Genomic DNA, 24,199 nt, shown 5'->3' on the forward strand with positions numbered 1-24,199 from the left:
TGGTGGGCTGCCGTCTATGGGGTCGCACAGAGTCGGACACGACTGACGCGACTTAGCAGCAGCAGTACAGCCTCCGAATCTGCTATTACTTCTGCCACTTGAATGTCTGCTCTCCTCTTCTGCCTCAGAGACGGGAGTCCACCCCTTCCTTCTCTCTTCCTCTCTTTCTTCCCTTTTACCAACACTCATGGAGAACTTGTTATGTGCATTGCTGAGCACTTGCTACTTCAGAGGACGCAAAGAGGGGTAACAAGTTGTCTCCAGTGCACAGTAGAAATAACAGCAGTAGGAGTCACTAGATAAACCACCCCCTGCTTGCATTACTAGCCCTGCTTCCCTCCTGTGCTCCCTACAGTCTGTTCTATATGGGCATCCATTTTAAATGAAATGACGCTGCTCCAGCGCCTTCTTATCTCATCTCTTGGCACAGCCAAAGCCAAGGTCCCTCCAGGGGCCTCAGAGTCCTCTCCTCATCACTGTCCTTTCCTGCTGCTCTCCTCCAGCTCAGTGCTCTGCAAGTGCTGACTTGTGGTTCTTTGGGATGCACCAGGCATGGCCCCACTGAGGTCTTTTGCATCCACTGCAGTCTTCATTTAAATGCTCTTCCTCCAGAGGTCTATCTGCCTGGCTCTCTTGCTCACCTCTCTCGGCCTTTGCCTATAGGTCTTTGCACAGAGACACCTTCTGTGAAGACCCTATTTAACACTGCGACTCCTTCCCAGACTCCTGCATTTTTCCCTATCTTCTTTTTCATCTGTGGCATTCATCACCATTTGATTTAGCCTTCACTTTACTTGCTTTATCCCCAGGTCAAGGGTAGTTCCAAAGTCACCAAGGTGCTGGATAAGTAATTGAGTAAATACCTGGGTGTGTGGCATGGTTCTGTCTTGCCAGAAGGGATCTGAATATAAATGGGGCCCAGGTGAGGGAGTGCTCAGTGTGTCGGGGGAGCTTCATGAATGAGCTGGTGTAGGAAATAGGCCTTGGATACTGGAGAGGCCTTGAGCCTTTCGAGATGAGCCGGCAGGTGCTCCAGGTGGAGGGAACAGCAAGAGCAAAGACACAGAGGGGGCAAAAAAAGAAGGCGCAGACCCCTCTTTGGATCAGTAAGGCCCCATGCTAATCTGTCTTTTATCCTGTGTTCCCTCCGTGTTCGGGCCATCATTCCCTCGTCCTCCCATTCTTTCTTGTATGGTGAAAGTGAAAGTGTCAGTCACTCAGTTGTGTCCTCTGTCCATGAGATCTTCCAGGCAAGAAGAGTGGGTAGCCATTTCCTTCTCCAGGGGACTTTCCTGACCTAGGAATTGAACCCGGGTCTCCTGCATTGCAGGGAAATTCTTTACAGTCTGAGCCACCAGGGAAGCCCTGTATGGGTATGGGCAACTGGACCTGTAACCCTTGCAGATCACAGGACTACACAAAGGGTATAATTTACAAAGCTAATCGTGAGCTAATTGTTCCACTCAATGAAATGTGTTTACTGAGCTCCATAGCAGTAATTCAGGTTCAGGAATGCAGGTTTGAGGATGCAGAACAAGACAGATGGCCCTTCCCTGACCACCGGGGGCCCAGAGCCCAGAATGGAAGCTGACCATGTAAAGCAGTTATCTGTGAGGGTTACTGTGAGGCGGGAAGCGCAGGGAGCTATGGGAACGCAGGCAGGGTGCTGCCACCACTCCAAGTCAGGGAAGGCCTCCTAGAGGACAGACATTTCATAGAGATCTCAAGGTAGGTCATGATCCATGCCAGAGATGGGTAAAGGAGGCGCAATCCATACCGAAATGCAGAAACACCCCTGCGTGTGTGCGTGCTAAGTCATTTCAGTCGTGTCCAACTCTTTGCGACCCCATGGACTGTAGCCTGCCAGGCTCCTCTGTCTATGGGATTTCGCAGACAAAAATACTGGAGTGGCTTGCCATTTCCCCCTCCATGGGATCAACCCAGGGGTCAAACCCGCAGCATCTCTGTCTCTTCTATTGGCAGGCAGGGTCTGTATCACTAGCGTCACCTGGGAAGCCCTGGGAAAGCGGCAAAAGCAGTTCCAAGTAAAGGCAGACGGCATCTGGCTTGTCATCCATGTGGGAAAATGTAAGCAGCCCTCCTATGGTCTAGGAAGACAGCATTCCCGAGTGGGAATAACAATAACTTGTTGCTGAGCTTTGCGTTGTTGAGTCAGTGTTAATGCTGCATTGACAGAGCACTGGGGTGAAGAGCCCTGAGCTGTCAGCTTCCTAGACAATAGCCCAGCCTCGCCCTGGTCCTGATAGAAGGGGAGGAGTTCCTCCTGGCCATCTGCCCAGGGCTGACATTTGGAGATGAGAGGGTCTATCTATGTCTTTTGGGATGTGAAAGCTATCACAGGAGCTTCCCATTTTTACTCAGAGAACCCAGCATATTTTTTGTATGAAAGGAAAAGAACTGCGGCTGGGATATCTGAGGAGTCTGGACGCATAGTATCCCTCTGCCCTCCGTATCCACAAAGAAGAACAGAGGAAAACGTTCCACCGTGAGGGCCACAGCTCCCCTCACAAGGTCTGATGCAGACTAAAAAGTCAGAGCAGTGGGTACCTCATAAATCAGTACCCTGTTCTGAGACTTTTCTATCCGCCCTGCCCCCCAACAAAGCCAGGGAATGTTAACCCTTTATAAATCTATGGTGGGATGTGAGGTTTTATTGGACATTAAGGCTTTCTGTCCTTGGAGGCAGGTGACACAAGGATTGCCTATGCACCTTAGGTGGCCAAGTTTGGGCCTGAAACCCTATCAAGTGTTACAAACCTGTGGTATATGTTCGAAGGTTGAACTTGTTTTACATAGAATTTCCACACGGTGTGACAAACAGCCTGGATGAATACCCAGTTCATTCTCATTTATCAGGATTAGCACTTCATGCAAAATAAAGACTGTCCCCGACAGAGCAATTTTGGTTCCACCGAGAAACTTTGAGCAAATTTTGGATTTTACTACCAAAGCATTTTTTTTGGAGTGTTGGCCCCAAGTTCTTAATCCAACTGAGTAAGGCCAAGTCTATCCAAGACCTAGTAAAGCAGTGTGTGAGGAAAAGTTCAGAATCTTCTGGGATCCCCTCCAGACCCCAGCACTAGTCCATTTCTGGAACACAATTACCTTTTCTGCAACAGGATGAGGCATTTCAATTGGCTGGAAGACGTGAGTCCCAATGGCTACGCTGAGGGCCCTGTAGACCCCTTCTGTACTGTCTGGATGGCAAGCAAAATAAAGCAGCATCTGCGTGTAGTCAAGCTGGGGTGGATCCTTCTCGCAGTTAGCAAACAACCTAAAGAAAAACTGTCACACAAAAAAGAATTTCAGCCAGAGAGAGAACGCAAACCATCGGGTAGAAAGTGGATGCACGGGCAATGAAGAATCTCTCCAGGGGTGTTGGAATAAGGTCATTTTCTGAGGACTGAATTACTAAAACTAACATGTAATGAATGGTATTAACTGAAAAGTAAGCTAAATATTAAAAAAAAAAGTAGGGCTCTAAAAATTCTGATGTTCTAATGAGGTAGGTGAACCTGGAGCCTATTAGACAGAACGAAGTAAGTCAGAAAGAGGAAGACAATATCCATGTGTATGTGTATACACGTACATATATATATATATATATACAGGAGACACAGGAGATGAAGCTTTGATCCCTGGTCAGGAAGATCCCCTGGAGTAGGAAATGGCAACCCACTCCACTATTCTTGCCTGGAGAATCCCATGGATAGAGGAGCCCTGTGAGCTACAGTACATGGGCTTGAAGAGACAGATAAGATGCGTGTGCTAATTAAAGTGGTGCATATTAGGTAGAAAAAGAGAGCAAGGACCCGTCTGTCCATCCTAGAGGAAGAGTGTGCTCATCACTGAATACCAGCTTTTTCAGCAAGTCTCTCCCACAACCTGAATGACTGAGCTTCCAGTCAGTTCTAGACGCATTGTCTCATGCATTTGACAGCATGAAGAGTTGGTGCTTGGGGATCTAATATCATCCTCTGGGGCCCGGCAAAGCCCAGGCCAAACCTTGGGACATACAGGCCACACCTAAATACCTAGGGACTTCTGTTCCGGGAGGCGACTGGCTCTTCTCAAACATGTGTGTTTAGTAACCTTTTAAAAATGTAGCCTCTAATTAAGTAGATGGTTCTGGATGTTTGTGGGAGACCCCCATTTGATTCCTGGGTCGGGAAGATACCCTGGAGAAAGGGTATACCCACTCCAGTATTCTTGGGCTTCCCTTGTGGCACAGCTGGGAAAGAATCTGCCTGCAATGTGGGAGACCTGGGTTTGATTCCTGGATTGGGAAGATCCTCTGGAGAAGGGAAAGGCTACCCACTCGAGTATTCTGGCCTGGGTTGCAAAGAGTTGGACACAACTGAGCGACTTTCACATTTTCTTTCTTTCTTTTCTGGATGCTTAGTAGATGGCCTAAGTTTCTTCATGTTTAGCAAGCTCCTGGGTGATTCCGAAACTGCTAGTTCTGACCTACATTTTGAGAAGCAAGTATCTAGATCTAGAGATAGCATGTCATTCTTTAAAAAAAGTTTTTTAATTGGAGTATAATTGCTTTACAACTTTGTGTTGTTTCTTCTGTACAATGTGTGTCAGCTGTATGCCCTCTCTCTTGAGCCTCCCTCTGACCCCTCCATCCCACTCCTCTAGGTCATCACAGAGCACCAAGCTGAGCTCCCTATACTACACAGCAGCTACCCACTAGCTATCTGTTTTACACATCATGTCATTCTTTATTACTAGCAATCCTTACAACTATTAGCAAATTCAATTAGACATCCATGACAAATTGGAAAAATAAATTCCTGATATTTGACAAATCTAATGCAAATTTAAATAAAAATAACTTTAATAGGAAAACACTAAAGTCTAAAGCATAGCACAAACTAAACTTCATAGCATAAAGTTATGCTATGAAGCAGAAAAGAATTTTTGAGGTCAATGGGCTCTGTAAGCTCAATCATTCAGTCCTACCTTAATCAAAAGTTCACTGAGTATTTGCTGCAATCAGGCACAGAGCCAGGCTCAGATGGTCAAGCAGCCTTAGATTTTTCAAGAGTCATGATCCAGCTTTTGGGTTCCTTCAGGACCTTGTATTTATTTCCTCTTCCCACTTGTCACTGGAATTCCTCAGGGATTTCCAGCAGGACGTGGGGTAGAAGGGCGTTGACACCAATAGATAACCATGGCATTGTCCTTTCATGCTTATCTTCCATTTCTTTCATATGAATCCTTGACGTTTAGTATTATTTCCACTGAAATGCTCTTGAAAATGCTATGTAGGTGCAACACATTATTTCTATTAACAAAGAGGCTGAATATGATATATTGAAGGAAGATGTGAAAAAATAAAGTGAACTGATATGTGAACTCCTTCTCTAATTACACAGGCTTGATTTTAAATCAGTGGATGAGACATGTAAAAAAGGTAAGGCCTGCTATGTTCTTAAGATCATTTAAAATGTTGTTATGGGAAGAATTCTAAGAAGGCTTTGAAGTTTCCCGCCCCCTGGAGTACATATATATACGTACATGTGAATACATATACATTGAATACATCAGGTCAGATCAGATCAGTCACTCAGTCGTGTCCGACTCTTTGTGACCCCATGAATCGCAGCACGCCAGGCCTCCCTGTCCATCACCAACTCCCAGAGTTCACTCATACTCACGTCCATCGAGTCAGTGATGCCATCCAGCCATCTCATCCTCTGTCGTCTCCTTCTCCTCTTGCCCCCAATCCCTCCCAGCATCAGAGTCTTTTCCAATGAGTCAACTCTTCGCATGAGGTGGCCAAAGTACTGGAGTTTCAGCTTTAGCATATGTACATACATATGTACATACACATGAATACATAAGTACATTGAATACATATCTTGTATAACCCCTTCCCCTTGAGTGTGAGGGATTTTAAATTTGATGAGAAAGTCATTCCCAGGAGTAAAGGCAAGGAGATTCTGCAGACAATTAAGGTACTTAATCAATGGGTTTTGAGTTAATCAAAAGAGACCCCAAACTTGGGCCCTGATTTAATCATGTGAGGTGTTTTAAAAAGGACTGTTTTTAAGGAAGGTCTTAAGGCAGAGATTAGGGATTTGAAGCCAGTGAGATGCTCTCCTGTTGGTGAAGAAGCAAATCTCAAACTGTAAAAAGGCCATGTGGCAGGGAATAGGCAGCCTCTTGGAGTTGCAGTTCTCAGTCCTACAAGATAATTCTGCAGCAGCCAGTCCTGGAACCAATCAACCCTGTGTTTTGATGGTAGAACTACCTAGGCTTCCTAAAGGATTGGATGTGAGAGTTTGAAGAAAAAAAAAAGGAAAAGAACTGGGGATGACTCTAGGGTTTTGGGCTGCCCAATAGAAAGGTCAGAATGTCCACTGACCAAGAGGGCGAGGGCTCTGGGTGAGGGCAGGGCAGCAGGGTGGGGAGAGGGGGGGTCAGGGACGCAGACTCGGATGCGGGAAGTTGGAAATGTCTGCTAGAACATCCAAGTGCAGAGGTCCAATAAGCAGCTCTGTTTAGGAGTCTCATGTTTGGGAGAGAGGTTTGGGGTTGAAATAGACTCTTGGGATTTGTCAGCAAATAGTATTTCAAAACACAAGTCTGGCTTCAACAAACGATAATAGTCCAAGGTCCGCTGCAGGGGGAAATGGAAGACTACTTCAGTATTTCTGAACCCCATAAACAGTAGGAAAAGGCAAAAGAAATGACACCAGAAAATGAACACCCCCGCCAGGTCGGTAGGTGTCCAACATGCTCCTGGGAAGAGAGGAGAAATAGCTTCAGAAAGAATGAAGAGGCTGGACCAAAGTGGAAATGACGCCCAGTTGTGGATGTGTTAGGTGGTGAAAAAAAAGTGATGCTGTAAAGTACGATATTGCATAGGAAACTGGAATGTCAGGTCAATTGTAAATTCCAAGGTAAACTGGAAGTGGTCAAACAGAGATGGCAAGAGTGAACATCGACATTTTAGGAGTCAGTGAACTAAAATGGATGGGAATGGATGGATTTAATTCAGATGATCATTATATATACTACTGTGGGCAAGAATCCCTTAGAAGAAATGGAGCTGCCCTCATAATCAACAAAAGAGTTCCTAATGTAGTACTTGGGTGCAATCTCAAAAATGACAGAATGATCTCGGTTCATTTCCAAGGCAAACCATTCAACATCACAGTAATCCAAGTCTATGCCCCAACCACTGATGCTGAAGAAGCTGAAGTTAACTGGATTCTATGAAGACCTACAAGACCTTCTAGAACTAACACCAAAAAAAGATGTCTTTTTCATCAGAGGGGATTGGAATACAAAAATAGAAAGTCAAGAGATACTTGGAGTAACAGGTAAGTTTGGCCTTGGAGTACAAAATGAAGTAGGCCAAAGGCTAACAGAGTTTTGCCAAAAGAATGCACTGGTCATGGCAAACACCCTCTTTCAACAATCCAAGAGACAGCTCTACACATGGACATCATCTGATGGGCAATACCAAAACCAGATTGATTACATTCTTTGTAGCTGAAGATGGAGAAGCTGTATACAGTCAGCAAAAACAAGATCTTGAGATCACTGTGGTGAGCCATCAACTTCAGTGAGATCATCAGCTTGTCATGTCGGAAGATGTGGAGAAGAGATTATGACCAAAAAATGTGTGAATCTGAGCATGATGAATTAAACTGCCTTTTCTCAGGATACTCCTGTAAATTTTTTACAACACTTGGTATTGTGTGGCCAGCTGGGAAGCCAGGACGTGGCTGAGCCTCATCAGTTATAAGGAAGTGCAGTCACTGTGAGGAGACAATGATGTGACTGCAACACACACGTGTCTCAGGGGTCCTTTTTTGGATGTAAAGAGACCTTTCACCCAGTGCCTGGGACTCATCAGAACTCATGGACAGTGACAATGACCTGTATCCAGGAGCCCTGCCAGTCCTGGATCATAGAGAATACAGGTGACAAGCAGGAGAGCTGGGTGTGGCCCTAGACTTAAGCCCTCTTCAGACCATGCAGAAGCCCTGGCAGGTGAAAGAACCTCCAGTTCAAGGTCCTACGGTGATTCCTGGCAGAACTGGAACATAGCCCAGGGTTCCTGACCCTTAGAATTCCTATTTATGGGGTGTTTTCCCCCAATTTGGTCTTTACTATTCTAATAATGGCCAAAAAGTAAACTTATTATTTTGTTTTATGTTTTCCCTTTGTGCAACTTCTTTAGGATGTTAACCATTAAGGGTTGTTTCACCAGGTAGGGTTAGCATGGTTAGCTTCTGTTTAGTTGACACTTACATAGGGCCTACTGTGTGCTGATCACTGTTCTAAAAGGGCCACATATATGAACTCATGCTGTACAACAACCCCAGCAGCAAAGGATGAAAATAAAACCACGGCACAGAGAGGTTAGGTAACTCCATCAAGACCTCACAGCTTGTCAGCCATGGCATCTGTGCTTCTAGTCCCAGTTGAAGGGTGTTGAGATTTATGTAATGTTGAGCATCAAGTCTGTGGGACAGAGAGGCATGGAAAATTCCACTCCCTTCTGCCCTCTGGACACTACACACACACTCTCACACACATCTGTCAGCCATCCTTTGCCCCATTATTGTTCAGCTGCCAAGTCATGTCCGATTCTTTGCGACTCCATGGACTGCAGCATGTCAGGCTTCCTGTCCTTCACCAAGTTTGCTCAGACTCACTCTCCATTGAGTCAGTGATGCTCTTTAACCATCTCATCCTCTTTGCCACTTTTTCCTCCTGCCCACAATCTTTTCCAGCATCAGGGTCTTTTCTAATGAATCTTCCCCATAGAGCACATCTTTCTCAGACTTTGTGGTCCTGCCTCTACCCTCCCCCACACACTTTGTTCCAGCAGTTTGGGCAGCAGCAGATGGGAGCCATACTCCTCCTTGGCACCCAGAGGCCTCTCTGGCTTCCCTGCCTTGCAGTCCTTAGGGCTGACCAGCATAGGCTGCCTCCTGCTTTCAGCAGCTCCATGAGCAACTGAAAGGCTCTGCTGTGATGGACATTTCTAACAACTTCTCGCAGAAAAGGAAAGTGCTTTGTAGTTGACATCCTATTCAGACTACTGGCCTCTTCCCATGGAATGAAGAACCTATTTCTATATAGATATGCTTTCCAAAGCTTTACAGGAGAATTGAACTCAGTCCTTGGGTTATAAAACAATCAACAACAACCAAAACAAAAAGCTGCCCCACAACTGCCAGCCTCATGTTTTGAACTTTTTTGGTAACTGACCCCTTTCTTTCACCTGCTTTCCTGCTAGCATCTAGCAGAGATGCTTGAAATATGCATCCAATGGAAGAGAATTGCTCATTTTCATGTTACAACAAGTTGTGTTCAATTTTGCATTGCAATTTTACACTAATGGCTGGCTGAATTGATTAATCAATAAACATAGCTTGCTGTCATGTCTAAATCTACCGTTCAATGTTTCTCATATCTTATCAAACTTCATTGTGTTGGATATAGTTTCATATTTTTAACATTTATACTGAAGTCAGAATAGTTTTCAGATTTTAAGATCTTATATACTATTGTGGCCTCAGGGATAGAAGTTAATGATAGAAGTTAACGGCCAAAGTGTTCATTTAGGATTTTCCATAACATGATATGAAAAGCCCAAATGAATTTTTTGGCCAACCCAATAATGATGATGATAGTTTTGATGATAATAATAATCTGATGGGTATGCAAACTCTTGGAATGTTACACGAGTTAGTCAAAATCAAAGAGAAATGAACGAAGGCACATATGGGTAAAAGGCAGTTCTTATCCAAAGCTTTTACAATTGTAAGGACCTTTAGTGAAGAATATGCTCAGTAACAGCTGATTTGCTAGATGAGAAAAGTGAAGCCCAGAGAGCTTAAGGATATTGTCCAAGATCACACAGGGAGTTATTTAACAGGAGGACTGTTTAAGATTTGACCCCTGCCTCCTCTCCAGACTTCTCTGTACTGCAGCCTCATACTCGGTTGCTTGGTCTTGTTTGACTCTTTGGGACCCCATGGACTGTAGCCCACCAGGCTCCTCTGTCCATGGAATTTTCCAGGCAAGAATACTGGAGTGGGTTGGGCATTTCCTTCTACAGGGGATCTTCCTGACCCAGTGATTGAACCTGAGTCTCTTGTGTCTCCTGCATTGGCAGGCAGATTCTTAGTCACTAGTGCCACCTGGGTGAATATTAAACTCTACACTTTGGGAATACATTAAAGGAACAGGGGATGGGGATGGAGTCTAAGACTAATTACACAAGAAATTGATCAATGTTACTGTGATATGGTGCCACATACACATTTTAAAAAAGACCTCAGTAATTACCTCTATAAGATGCTCCTGCCTATTGAATGGCAGGGGTTCAAGAGGATTTTCTGGAATTTTGATATCTTCGTCTCCTGTAAACCACAGGCCAGCCTACACAAAAAACAAAAATAAGAATCATTAAAGTTATGCTGAGATATAATTGTTGCTTTCAGAGCCACAGAGGTTGAATTGATCTTTGCAAGATGTCTAGAGCAGAGGTCCACAAAGTAAGGTGCAGAAACCATGGGGGTGCTGAAGCAAATTCTAGAAATTCCATTCATGTGTATGAGATCTCATTCTTTTGTAATAATTTTTTTAAAAATTGATAATGTATAGAATGCATTAGTGCAGTAGTACACAGGAATGATTTATAAATGAAAACCCACAGGCCAGGGCACCAGCTGCACTATGACTATGCTGTAACTATTGGAGTGTGCAGTGAAGCTTGGAGGTCCTCACCCTGGATGTGGATGGCACAGCAGTATCGTGGCTCAGACAATAAAGAATTCACCTGCAATCAGGAGACCTGGGTTCGATCCCTGGCTGGGGAAGATTCCCTGGAGGAGGGCATGGCAACCCACTCCAGTATTCTTGCCTGGAGAATCCTATGAACAGAGGAGCCCGGCAAGCTACAGTCCATGGGGTTGCAAAAAGTTGGACATGACTGAGCGACTAAGCACACTCTGCTGGTGTCTGTGTCCTCCGTCACACTGCACGTGTCCTGTCCATGTTTGTATATGTCTTGGAGCCTAGTGTCCTGCTGGGGCAGGTTGTTGGTGTTGGAAATCTTGGCTGAGTGACTGACTGACTCAAGAGCTCAAGGACCGATTTTGAAAAGACAGCACTTGTCCTCAGCCCATGTCTGACACTAATTACCAAATCCCTTGATTGCTGTCTGGGCATGCCTTGCCCCTCTCCCCCTTTCCCCCACCCCACTGCTCCCATGCTGGTGTAGAGCCCTGTTGCCTCCATCATGAGCTGCTCCAGCAGCCTTTGAGCTGTCTTCATTTCCAGTCTCTCTCTTTGTTTCAACTTAGACCATTCGACTATCAATTTTCCCTAAACGTGATTCTTGTCATGTCAGCCTCTACTCAGAACCATTTCCTTTTCTTGCTGTTTTGCTCACATCATTCCTCCTCCAGGTGATTACCTGTCCACCAATGTCAACCTGCTTATCTCTCCAGATCCAGCTTAAATTACACCTCCTCAGAGAGGTCCTCTCGTCTTTGTTCTCTCCTCTGAACTCCAGTTTGACTTGTTTATATCACACATTTGGGCATTCAGTATGTTTTGGGTTGCCTCATTCATATTTGCTATTGAACATCAGGTATTACTTCCTTGGGTTCAAAGAATGTGTCTTGCCAAGCTTCCATATGGCAAATACTTCCTTTTGTTCCTAGGTCTCGCTCCCTTGCTGTCTTCCACACTGACAACCTACCCTTGGCACTGCCTACTGCCAAGAACCATTGGCAGGTCTAATCTGACTCTGGCCTATGCTTTGTGCCTTCTTTCCTTCCGAGAATTACCTGTGCTGGGAGAGAAGGCTGGAGTGGTGCTGGGTAGCTTATAAGAGGATGCAGCCTCCAGAGGTGGAGACTGGGTTTTCATTTAGAACAGAAGAGTGCTGGGTGGGAGATTCTGGCCATGCATAAGCGTGTGAGGGAGAAGATCCAGGAGAAGCTAGGGTCCATCATGGGCTCAAGGTTTGAATGTAAGTGCTTTGCTTTGCCCAGTGGCTAAACTGTTGACAGTAAGTATCACTCCATGGGGGCTTCCCTGGTGGCTTAGATGGTAAAGGAACTGCCTGTAATGTGGGAGACCTGAGTTCAATCCCTGGGTCAGGAAGATCCCCTGGAGAAGGGCATGACAACCCACTTCAGTATTCTTGCTTGGAGAATTCCATGGACAGAGGAGCCTGGTGGGTTACAGTTCATGGGGTCAAAAAAAGTCAGACATGACTGAATAACTAACACTTTCGCCTTTACTTCACCACTCCATGGAGAATAGAGAGATGAGGAGCACAGTTAACATTCATGCTTTGGGACAGGATGGAGTGACAAAGCTCAGAATTACCTCCTGCCTAAAAAAATAAGAAAAATGAAATATATGTGTTTATATATATATATAACAATTATTTCAGACATTAAACAACAGGCAACACAGGATGGTGATTCCTGAAATAAGGAGAACAATGAGGAGCCCAACTATGGTTCAGTCTACAGAGCCAGGGGAGGCATTCAAATCGAACTGGGATGTCCTGCTGGGCTGAGAAGATAGACTTGGATTTGAGGGAAGGGCAGCTTCACTGGTAGCTCAGTTGGTAAAGAATCTGCCTGCAGTGTAGGAGACCTGGGTTCCATTCCTAGGTTGGGAAGATCCCCTGGAGAAGGAAATGGCAACCCATTCCAGTATTCTTGCCTGGAGAATTCCATGGGCACAGTAGCCTGGCAGGCTACAGTCCATGGGATTGCAGAGTCGGAGATGACTAGCCACTAACAACACTAACCACTATGATGACTATTAATAGAATTTTCAGGGAAAAACACTAGAGGTGCACAGAAAGAGAAGGTGAGCCCTAGAGATGTGCAGAAAGATCTCAAGTCTTGGCTGAGAGCTGACTTGTGCAGATGTGTATGGAAAATACCAGAAGTGGGAGAAAGAATCACAGGAAGGGAGTAAGTTTAACAATTCCTAAAACTTACATAGGGCTGGGACTATATTACCATCAGGGAAAATGTGACCACCAGGCAGGGAAGGACCTTCTGATGCATAAGGTATTGAGTAGTGTCCCCAGGAGGATACTGCCTGAGTAGTGGGCCCAGAATGTTGTTATTTAGTGGTTCAGTTGTGTCTGACTCTTTTGTGACCCCATGGACTATATAGCCTGCCAGGCTACTCTGTTGATGGGATTCTCCAGGCAAGAATACTGGAGTGAGTAGCCATATCATCCTCCAGGGGATCTTCCCAACCCAGGGATCAAACCTGTGCCTCCTACATTGGCAGGCAGATTCTTTACTGCTGAGCCACCTGGGAAACCAGGGCCCAATTAGCCCTATGATAAAAGGCTGTTTTGGACCCACCCTTACCAATCTTAATGTAACCTTGAAAGGATAAAACTGATTGCATATAACATTATTGCATGCCCAATAATATTTAAAGGCATATAAAATTGGGCACTCAGCCATATAAAATTTGTAACATGTGGCATTCCATACAAAGGCATTCAAAAAAGCCAGAAAATATAACCCATAGTCAGAAGAAACATCAATTAATAGGAACAAACACAGCAATACATAGATGATAGAATGAACAGACAAGGATGTTCATTTAGGTCTTCTAAATAAATATGCAGAGTACATCATAAGAAACGCTGGGCTGGAAGAAGCACAAGCTGGAATCAAGATCACGGGGAGAAATATCAATAACCTCAGACATGCAGATGACACCACCCTTATGGCAGAAAGTGTAGAGGAACTAAAAAGTCTCTTGATGAAGGTGAAAGAGGAGAGTGAAAAGTTGGATTAAAGCTCAACATTCAGAAAACGAAGATCATGGCATCTGGTCCCATCACTTCATGGGAAATAGATGGGGAAACAGTGTCAGACTTTATTTTGGGGGGATCCAAAATCACTGCAGATGGTGATTGCAAGCCATGAAATTAAAAGACGCTTGCTCCTTGGAAGAAAAGTTATGACCAACCTAGATAGCATATTCAAAAGCAGAGACATTATTTTGCCAACAAAGGTCCGTCTAGTCAAGGCGATGTTTTTCCTGTGGTCATGTATGGATGTGAGAGTTGGACTGTGAAGAAGGCTGAGCACCGAAGAATTGATGCCTTTGAACTGTGGTGTTGGAGAAGACTCTTGAGAGTCCCTTGGACTGCAAGGAGATCTAACCAGTCCATTCTGAAGATCAGCCCTGGGATTTCTTTGGAAGGAATGATGCTAAAGCTGAAACTCCAGTACTTTGGCCACCTCATGTGAAGAGCTGACTCATTGGAAAAGACTCTGATGCTGGGAGGGATTGGGGGCAGGAGGAGGCGGGGACAACAGAGGATGAGATGGCTGGATGGCATCACTGACTCGATGGATGTGAGTTGGGTGAACTCCGGGAGTTGGTGATGGTCAGGGAGGCCTGGCGTGCTGCGATTCATGGGGTCGCAAAGAGTTGGACACGACTGAGTGACTGAACTGAACTGAACTGAAATAAATTTCATTTGTTCAAGGAGATAGAGGGAAAAATTGCATATGATGAAGAGAGAAATGAAGGATATAAAAAAGATCCAACTTAAACTTCAAGAAATAAAAGTATATTTCCAATGAAAACACACTGGATTGTATTAATCACAGATTTGGTGCTACAAAGGAAATGATCAGTGAATGGAAAAAATGGAGGAGTCGAAATGAATACAAAATAGAATTAGAGAGAAAATAATGAAAAAAATAAATAAAAGAATTCAGGATCATTAACTTTGGGACATACATGTGATTGGATTTTGAAAATGGTAGTGGGGGGAGTATGAAAAAAAACTTCTGAAAAATTTCCAAATTTGACAAAAACTACAAACCCACAGATTCAAGAAGTTCAGTGAGCCCCAAACAAAATAAATGTGAAGAAAACCACACTGAGGGACACAATAATCAAATTGCTGAAAACCAGCAAGAAAGAGGAAATGTTAAAAGGATTCCTTTTCATCCCCAATTTCTCTACCATCAATTACGTATCCAGTTGTTTCAACACATAGGAATTTCCCCTGATTTTTAAAACCAAGAATTCATTCGGTCACATAAAAAAAAATATAATAGATGTATTTTAAAAATTAGGAAGCTGTTTCAAAGTATTTCACACAACAAGAGCGCCAGAGAAGAAAGAACCTAATTAGAGAACAACTTTTAATGTTAATGTTAAATTTATGTTAATTAATGTTAATTAACATTAATGTTAATGTTAATGTTAATTAATTAATGTTAATTAATTAACATTAATGTTAATGTTAATGTTAAAGTTAAAAAGTTAATGTTAATGTTAAATTTATGTTAATTAATGTTAATTAACATTAACGTTAATTAATTAATTAATGTTAATTAATTAACATTAACGTTAATGTTAATGTTAATGTTAAAAAGTTGCCCAAGAAAATTTTGCCGTGTGAAATGGTACACGTGAACTGTAGGGTTGGGTTTAAATTGATCAAGCAGGGTTTAGTCAACCACATCCTGCCCTGCTGGATAATCAGGGGATTTCTCCTTGAAATGTGGAAATGTCCCTTTGTACTCTCTTGCTAAAATATGGCCAAGGAATTTGAGGTTTACTTTTCCTTAGAATAAGTGCTGTGCTGTTTGGATCCTAGAACATCTGACTCATTAAACCTGTGATAACATGCATTCTTACTGAAAGAAGGTGAGTCGAGAGAGTTCGCCATCAAAGAATTCAGCGTGAGTGTGACTAGACACCCACACACGAGAGGCCAGCGTGTCACAGCTGCCTGAGGGCTGGGAGCAGAGGCAAGGCAGTTTCACGCTCGCGTGGCTCAGCCCAGGTACACAGTCAGAGCAGCTTCACAAACCCTGTGTCTCATTCCATTTTAGAAGCTGGGGAAGTCAACACATTCTCAGGTGCCAGTTGTGGTGAACGTGCAATTAGTCAAGAAAAGAAAAAAATAAAAAATAAAATAAAAAGCAGAGTAGAGAGTCTATCTCTCTCTCTTTTCCCCACCCAGGGAACTTCATTTCAGCAATGCAATTGTACTATTTGGCTATTCTAAGGTGACATTTTCCACAAATCATAACATTGCTGAAGCAGCTGTTTTGGCAATCCCATAAAAGAACTCTGTATTGCGGTGTGATCTGGCAAGTGCTGGGAATATGTAAGTCACATGGGGAATCAAGTAGGCCTCTCCAATGGCTTCTTTGTCGTGTGCTTTCTGAGGAGTGGGCACTGGGTGGGCCAGGGGCGAGGGAAGAGCTCAGAAATCAACTGCTCCCAGAACCCAGGTGGTGTTCTGATATGTGTATTTGAGTTTCTGTTTCATGCAGCAGTCAACTTTCTCTAAGAAATTCACACCTTTGGTGAAGGAGCTTTCTGGTTTTACTCAGCACTTGTTGGTACAAATTACCAACACCTATGTTCAACTCATGTTTATGCAAAAAGATGTTTAAATGGATATCCTGTGTTCACTGGCACATACTGCCAAGAGTGAAGGTTGGTACTTTCGTGACTGCGCGCTTGTTAAAATCCTAAGCCAACAAGTTTTGCTCTGCTGTTTGTGTTTTTACACAAAATCATCTTTAGAAGTTGTAAGTCCAGGTCCAGGACAGTGAAAGAATTCACAGATTGCTCTACTTGGGAAGTAAGTCAGCCCGGTCAGTTATGTGTCTTTGTTCATCAGCCTTGAAGAACCTCTTCAGTGTGCCAGTGCTGTCTCTGCTGGCTCAGCTGTCTGAGTGTGGGAATGTCAGGGTTGTCTATGAGCACGTCATCCATTAATTGAGGAAGAAAAGAGAAGCAGGAAGAGATGTGATCTTTCAGTGATGAAATACACAGGAGATACAGGCACTGAGAGATTATCACCCTGATTCAAAATCAGCACCTTATGAACCTTTCGTGTCTACCAGCTTTGCGAAGTGGTGGGCACTAAGATAAATTTCTTTGCTGTTGTTCAGTTGCTCAGCCGTATCCCATTCTTTTGCAATCCCATAAACTGTAACCTGCTAGGCTCCTCTGTCCATGGGATTTCCAGGCAAGAATACTGGAGTGGGTTGCCATTTCCTTCTCCAGGGGATCTTCCTGATTCAGTGATTGAAGCTGGTGTCTCCTGCATTGGTAGGCAGATTCTTCGCCACTTTAGGGAAACCTTGAATTCCATTAGCAGACATAAATTAAGTCATTTACACCCTTCTTGGTTATGGTATTTCATTCTAACTCACTCTCTTCTTACTCAAACTTCTAAAAAGATGAATCGACTGTCTTATCGTCACTTCCTAAAGAACAATTTATTCCATCAATCCTCTGCAATCTAGATTCTGTACTCTCTTCAAATTGTTCTGGTGAGGGTCACAGTTATATCCTATCTGCAAATCCATTGGCCAGGTACCATGTTACTGGATTATCCATCACTTTACTCACTTCTCTCGGGTGATCTTATCCTTTCATAACTTCAACATTTGCCTGACTTCTGCATCTGCCATATCAGGTGGGACATTTCTGCCTGCATTTCCCACAGACATTTCAAAGTCAACTTGTCAAAAACCATCTCATCATTCAGCATGCTCATGATCAAAGGGAAAAAAAACCAAAAACCTGCCCTTTCCCTGTCTGTGTTAGCTGTAACTGTTGTTGCGACTCGCAGAGTATTGGGTATTGGGCATTGGGCTGATTAAAATCTCTGCAGGCGAGTCTAATGAAAAGCCAAGGTTAAGAACTTGGGAAGAGGACAATGATGTTTGCTGTGATTTATTTAAGAGCCCTTAGCTCTGCAAGCAGTTTGGACTTTTTCAGACCCTCCCTTTCCCAGGGGGTGAAGTGGGGGTAGGTGGGAGCAGACTTCTGCCTAGGACCTGGGCAGTGCCTGTGCTGCCTCTGGGAGCCTAAACATGGGCCATAAGACCTGGCATGGTGAGATCAGGGAGTAATATACTTCTTAGGTCAAAAGTACTCTGATAGGATTAGTGCCGCCAGGGGCCAGGAGTGACCTGCTTATACTGTTCGTAAGTGACGGTGCCCAGCTGTTCCGCATCCAGGGCCTTGAACCTCTGCAGGGTCTCCAGAAGCTCCTCCTCCAGGGGGATGGGCCAAGGCAGCGCTACTACTAACAAGAATTTCCGCCAGTCCACGGACTCCGAGTTTGTTACCAACAAAGATGCTAACTCCTGCAACTAGAAGAAAACAGGAAATGCCATTGGGATATTTGTATGATTCTCTTGTGACATTCTACCTGCTTGCATTTCATAGTGACAGGTTCTGGCAAAGGAGGTAAAATTTTTAGCTTGGTTAATACGGTCAGAGCTGACTTGCTCCCTCAGGTCCTACGAAGCAATCCATGCCAGACAGAACCTAGAGAGTGTTTCCATTTTTGCTTCCTTGACATTTGTGGGTTTTGCTTACTGTTATACAAGGAACTGGATTTCCTAGGTGGCACTAGTGGTAAAGAAACCGCCTGCCAATACAGGAGACGCAAGAGATGTGGGTCTGATCCCTGGGTTGGGAAGATCCCCTGGAGGGCACGGCAACCCACTCCAGTATTCTTGCCTGGAGAATCCAATGGACAGAGGAGTCTCGAAGGCTGCAGTTCACGGGGTCACAAAGAGTCAGACACGATTGAAGTGACTTAGCACACACGTACGCACACAAGGAATTAATGTTTGTGACCATAGTACACTTCGTACCTTTCCAACAGAGGTGGAATAAAGATGGTATGAATGTGGGAGGGCTCGACAGCTTGTAGGGAAATATTCTTTAACCGTCTTGTTTTCTTAAGGAGAAGAATATGATGAAAGCAAGCCTGAATCATCTACTGTTACTTGTTAGGATCACTCCATCTGGTAGTAATAGATACTAACTCATTGGCTGACCCTCACAGTCTCTGTAAAGTTTCACTGACTGTCAGCATCATCACTTGTTTTCAAATACTGTGCCTGAACATACTACATGTCTTAACTTGAAGTTCTTTCATTGGTTTATTCGAGTTTATTGGCTGCCTACAATGCGAGAGACCCGGGTTTGATTCCTGGATTGGGAAGATCCCCTGGAGAAGGCAATGGCAATCCACTCCAATACTCTTGCCTGGAAAATCCCATGGATGGAGAAGCCTGGTAGGCTACAGTCCATGGGGTCACAAAGAGTCGGACACGACTGAATGACTTCACTTTCTGCTAAAGGTCAGATACCATGAATGGACTGGTTATTTTAAAATTATTGACTTATCAATCAAAGAAGAGAATTCTCAAGGCTTGAAACCCAAACAAAATTGAAGCTTACTTCAGGTTGAGTGAGGTTCATCCAACTACTAGGAAAGTTGTTTGTTCCAAGGTTCAGGGTTACCAAATCCAGCAGAAGGTCAGCAAATGCTTTATTTCCTATTATACCTACAATACAAGGAGAAATATTTTTTGGTGTTATTATACGATCTGTTTCTTTTGCTAAAAATTGAATAAATAATGGATATTTGTATAATCATTTTATTCATTTTATTTAAAACTTCAACCTTTAGAGAAACATTAGACATTTTGAAAATACAAAAATATTAATCAATTTCCCGATTCTCTTTCATGGTTGTTTCTCGTCTAAGTCAACATGTCTTTTTTGGCTTAGTGATAACTCATTCCAGACTGGGTAAAATACTGAGACTTTATATTTTGGTTTGGAGTCTTCTTTGACCTTTTATTCAGAATAGGTTGAATTAAAAAATAGTTCATTATTCCTATTATTATTTATATTATTAAAATGAATACTATTATTATTTACAGTAATATTCCTGTTATTCCTGTTAGTTCCTAGTGTAGGCCACTAGAGTACAACACTTTGGCAAATATGGGATAAAGGTGTTTAAAACGCATGCATATCACCACTGTGATCAAAATAACACATTTATCCTCATTTTGCTTTCTTTAGATCAGAATATATTTGTTTGGGTTAAATTTAGGGATATTTGAATTACTAAATTACTGGGTTGAAAGTGCTAATTTAGTTATTTAATTGGCTCAAACATTCTGATATATTTTATAAAAGGTCACTAATATTTCGAAGGCTTTTGCTCTTAAACATGAATCTACTTTACTATGAGATATTTGTTTAGTCTGTTGCTTATTTCAAATTTCATGCACATGCATTAAAAAAGAAGTAGGAAAGCAAAAATAAGTGTATCTGCTTAAAATAATGTCTAACTCCCATAGCAGAGGTACCTTCTAGAGCCAGGAGACACTCCTACATGTATTAGGGTAACTGTCAGGTCCAGAGTATACAGCTATTCTTCTTTGTTTAGGAATAAAAAGAGTGAAATAGGTGTAGAGTCTCACATTTTTCTTCCTATATCTAAGTTTTTAGCATTTCTCAAGTCCAACATGAATTTTATTAATAATTTCCTCTAACCTTTGGGAAAATGTACTAATCATTTTAAAATTTCAGTAGTTCATATAAAATACACAAGGTTCAGATCTGAAAGGTAATTTTCTGTGTAGCAAGAGTAGAATATTTCTTTCTTTGATGCAACTGGCCATTCAGCAGGTTGTTCAGAAACAGATTCTCTATCCTTTTTGACCAAACCTGAATATCCAATTTTATAGAAATGAGAATAACTTCCCCAGGTAGTGGAATTTTTGGTAAAATGAGCTTTGTATGATACTACATTGGTTTTCAGATAAGTTAGAAATAAATCATTCATCTTCCTTAAAATGAAACCAGAAATAAACTCAATTGAAACCATGAAGAGGCTCAAAGTATTTAAAATTTCTGGTAGATTTGTAAAATAGTTCCACTGTCTCTAATATCTATGGCACAAGCAAAGTGTTCTAAGAAAATACTTTCAGCTCACATAGAGATTATTTATCTGGGGACTTTAGTGTGAAATGCAAAAACTATTTTGATCTTTGGCCTTGTTTCTTAAATGATCAAGGCATATAATAATATGACTTTCACATATAATGCAGTAATAGAAATGGATAAGCTTACAAATTTTGTTTACAGATTAAAAAAAAAAAAGTTCTTTCCAATTGGCCCTAAGTTACTTATCTAATGCAGCCATCCATTACAATTATCCAGAAAAAAACAGTTAATTGTAAGCCAGGCCTAAAGGCACTCTTGATCATAATTATTGTCCGGTTACCCTTAGCAATAACTCTCAGAAAGACGACATCAAGATAGTACCATTGCTTAGAAGTATACACTTCACCCAAAGAGTGTGAAAGAATGTGCGAATATAGGACTAGAATTGGAAGGTTTGGATTTTTGCTTTGTATGTCTGGATGATGCCAAATGCCTTTTGTGTTTGATGTGAAGACTGGTGACTTTTAAATTTCAGGTTTTTGAAAACAGTTCTTTTTGCTAGGATCAATGATGAGGTCGATATTTATCACATTACTAGTCACTTTCCCCAAGGCTTTCTGAGTTTGATGAGCAATCTGAGTTAGGTCTTGTGTCCTCAGTTGAGGATGGTGTTCTTGTATTCCATAAATGAATGGCTTTCCTAGGGTCAAAGTTGTTAATGTCTGGAGAATTCAACTGAATTATCAGGAGATCCGTCATGCTGTCAGCCTTGACCTTGGCATGCATTTGGGACCTGATGCGCTTCATCTGACTAAAGCCGCGTCCTGCCTCAGCTGAACTTGCAGGCAGGCTCAGCATGAGGTCAATGAGTGTCAGGATGTTTGGATACTTGTGTAAATAAACAGAATTCACAAAATCCCAGGTCAGTTTGCGAATGTTCTGAAATCTAGGAGAAAAAAAATAAAAGCTGTGAGAGATGGAGACTCCCTAGTTTTACCCCAATATTTATAAATCAACTAGGTTACTTATGCTTACCTAGAGTAGATCTCCAATTTCAACATGCTCCATTCTGTGTCTACTTGGTCAATTTTCACCTTGGCTGCCTCTAATACTGGTTCATAATGTGCAATCAGGATGGCCACCTCTTTTTCTCCAAATTCTGCAATCAATATGCCAAAGAAAAAGTCACATATCTGACAGACATGTGTACAGACGATCAAAGAACAACAGAATCGGAGCCAGTATTCATGGGTTACCTTGATTTATTTTTGCCGGCCACAGTTTAAAGCTTCCAATCATGGTTGCCTTCACCACATCTTGGTTGGCATCTCTGAAACAGCCTCGCAGCTTCTTGATAAGATGTGTTAAAACCATGTTTCTCACATCAGAAATGTTTCCCTTTCCTCCTAGGCAGTTACCATGAAAGTGTGTGACTGAATCCACCCCACATTCTTTCGGCCCTGGTCTGGGAGGGGGAAAAAAAAAATGCCCCAAGAGATGATTACTTGCAAAAGCTTCTGGCAAATGGTTTCCCAAGTCCAGCTGTCTGGTTTTGATAGACTCTCAGATCATCCTGGACTCCTCACCTTGTCTGATAGATTTGGAGCATTTCCAGTGTTGACTCTAAGGTGGCAAATATATCAGCAATTGAGGAATTTCTGTTCTGACTGACGTGGGACAGTATGCTAAGGACACTGACGACATCCAACAAGAAGTGGACAAATTTGACGACGTCTGCCTGGAGGAGAGACTCCAGGAGTTCTTTGGCTTTCTGATGACTGCTGTCGCTTCTGCTTTCTTCTGCCTGTAATACAGGTTGGGAATAAAATAGTGGTTTATCTTTCTCAAAATTATCTCAAATTGCTCAATAAAAGTATTTTTTTTTTAAATTCTGAAAATCTGAAATAGTACCATATTTCAAAATTACTTACTGAATGCAGCTGCTGGACAATTGCTGGATATCCCTTGAGAAAGTTCTGGAGGGCAGTCTGCAATCCCTGAAGCCACCTCTGGCCGCTGACTTGAGAGGGCATCGCAGGTCGAAGGTGGAGGCCCTTGAAAGCAGTTAGCAGAGCACTCCTGTGAGCAGGAGAATCGTGATAGAAGCAGTACATGCTATGAAGAAGGTCTTTCACATGGTTGTAGAGGGGAACGTTCCGGAACACCGCCTGGTAAGATAGTTCGAGGTGATGGGCAAAGCAGTAAACAGGCAGCACACCTGGCTGGATTTCCCTTAAAAGCAGGGCCACCTCGCTGCTGTTTTCTCCCTCTGAACCCGGAGCTCCATCACTTCCGAAACCCACCAGTTTCTTTGCCCAGTCTTGGTTCGACAGCCGAAGTTGAAGATTTCTCTCTAGAGTTTTCTCGATGGCATGTTTTATCGCCCGGGGCTCCTTCTTCTCCACGGTCTGTACCCCGACGATTTGGCAGTGCACTCTCCCTGCGCGTGCAAACTGCACATATACGAGTTCAGCTTCCTCAACTGAACTGGCTGCAATCCCATCACTGAGGACGGAGAAGAACTGACTTTTTTCTAACTTCTCTCTTAGAGCTCTCCGTTCCACTTCAGCAATAAAGTACGTAAAAGTTCTGGCCGATTTACTGGTTCTGAACACCGGGCCAATATCAACTCCCTTCATATCGTCCAGCGAACACATCCAGAGGAAGTCTTTGAGGGGACGTCCGGTTTTGGCGATGGCGTGGCAGGACCGGAACAGGTTCTCCACCCTGCCGAGGGTCACCTTGCTCATGGTCCTCACCATCAGCTCCGTGGTTGCTCTGCTCCCTGGAGAACCACTCGTGGCTTCCATGAGGGATGCCTTGGCGTGAGGCTCGCTCAGATGATGCGCGTTGAGAAATTCAGTCCTGAAGTTATCCGTGCCATAAAAAAAACTCGCCTGATTTCCCTTTGATGTCACTCCATGTTTACGACACAGGCTACAGAACATAAGATTTAGTATCTCATCGTATACAAGCCAAGGGTATTTTTTAAGCCAAATTTTCAAAAATTGATTGTTCTTCTTTGGGAGGTAATGGTCAAGCTTCCGAGGCCTTTTCTGCTTCTTGGTGAATCCACTCACATCGTCTGGAGGATCCCTGCCTTTAAAATAACTCCATGTTGTTATTTTAAGTAATTTCTGATGCCTACGGGCAATTTTAATTACTGTCCCCCTCTCCGAACTTATTATTTCTAGAACAATCCTAGGGAGGGCTTACCACTTACCAGGCATTTTGAGTAGTGCTCCAAGTGCTTTGTATCATTTACTTTTCATCACCCAGTATCCCTATTTTATATAGGTAAGAAAGTGGGTCAGTTACTAGTACTGATAGCCAGTTTGTGGATTAAAAAACCTAAGGCACAGAGAGGGTAATTAATTTGTCCTGTGTCACAATG

At 43.1% G+C, this 24,199-nt stretch overlaps 1 protein-coding gene across 1 annotated transcript in view; it reads right to left on the reverse strand.

Annotated features, from left to right (window-relative positions):
* The window catches only part of SPEF2 (sperm flagellar 2), a 202,551-nt gene that overhangs the window by 8,384 nt on the left and 169,968 nt on the right, over window positions 1-24,199 (reverse strand). Inside the window, exons 30-33 of the mRNA XM_010853802.1 lie at window positions 19,303-19,409; window positions 18,018-18,200; window positions 10,345-10,437; window positions 3,127-3,306 (exon numbers count right to left, since the gene is read on the reverse strand). Of these exons, the coding sequence (XP_010852104.1) occupies window positions 3,127-3,306; window positions 10,345-10,437; window positions 18,018-18,200; window positions 19,303-19,409 (563 nt within the window). The remainder of the gene's footprint in view (window positions 1-3,126; window positions 3,307-10,344; window positions 10,438-18,017; window positions 18,201-19,302; window positions 19,410-24,199) is intronic.

Source organism: Bison bison, unplaced genomic scaffold (genome assembly GCF_000754665.1).
Source record: "Bison bison bison isolate TAMUID 2011002044 unplaced genomic scaffold, Bison_UMD1.0 scf7180017864331, whole genome shotgun sequence".
In the NCBI taxonomy this organism is placed as follows: Eukaryota; Metazoa; Chordata; class Mammalia; order Artiodactyla; family Bovidae; genus Bison; species Bison bison.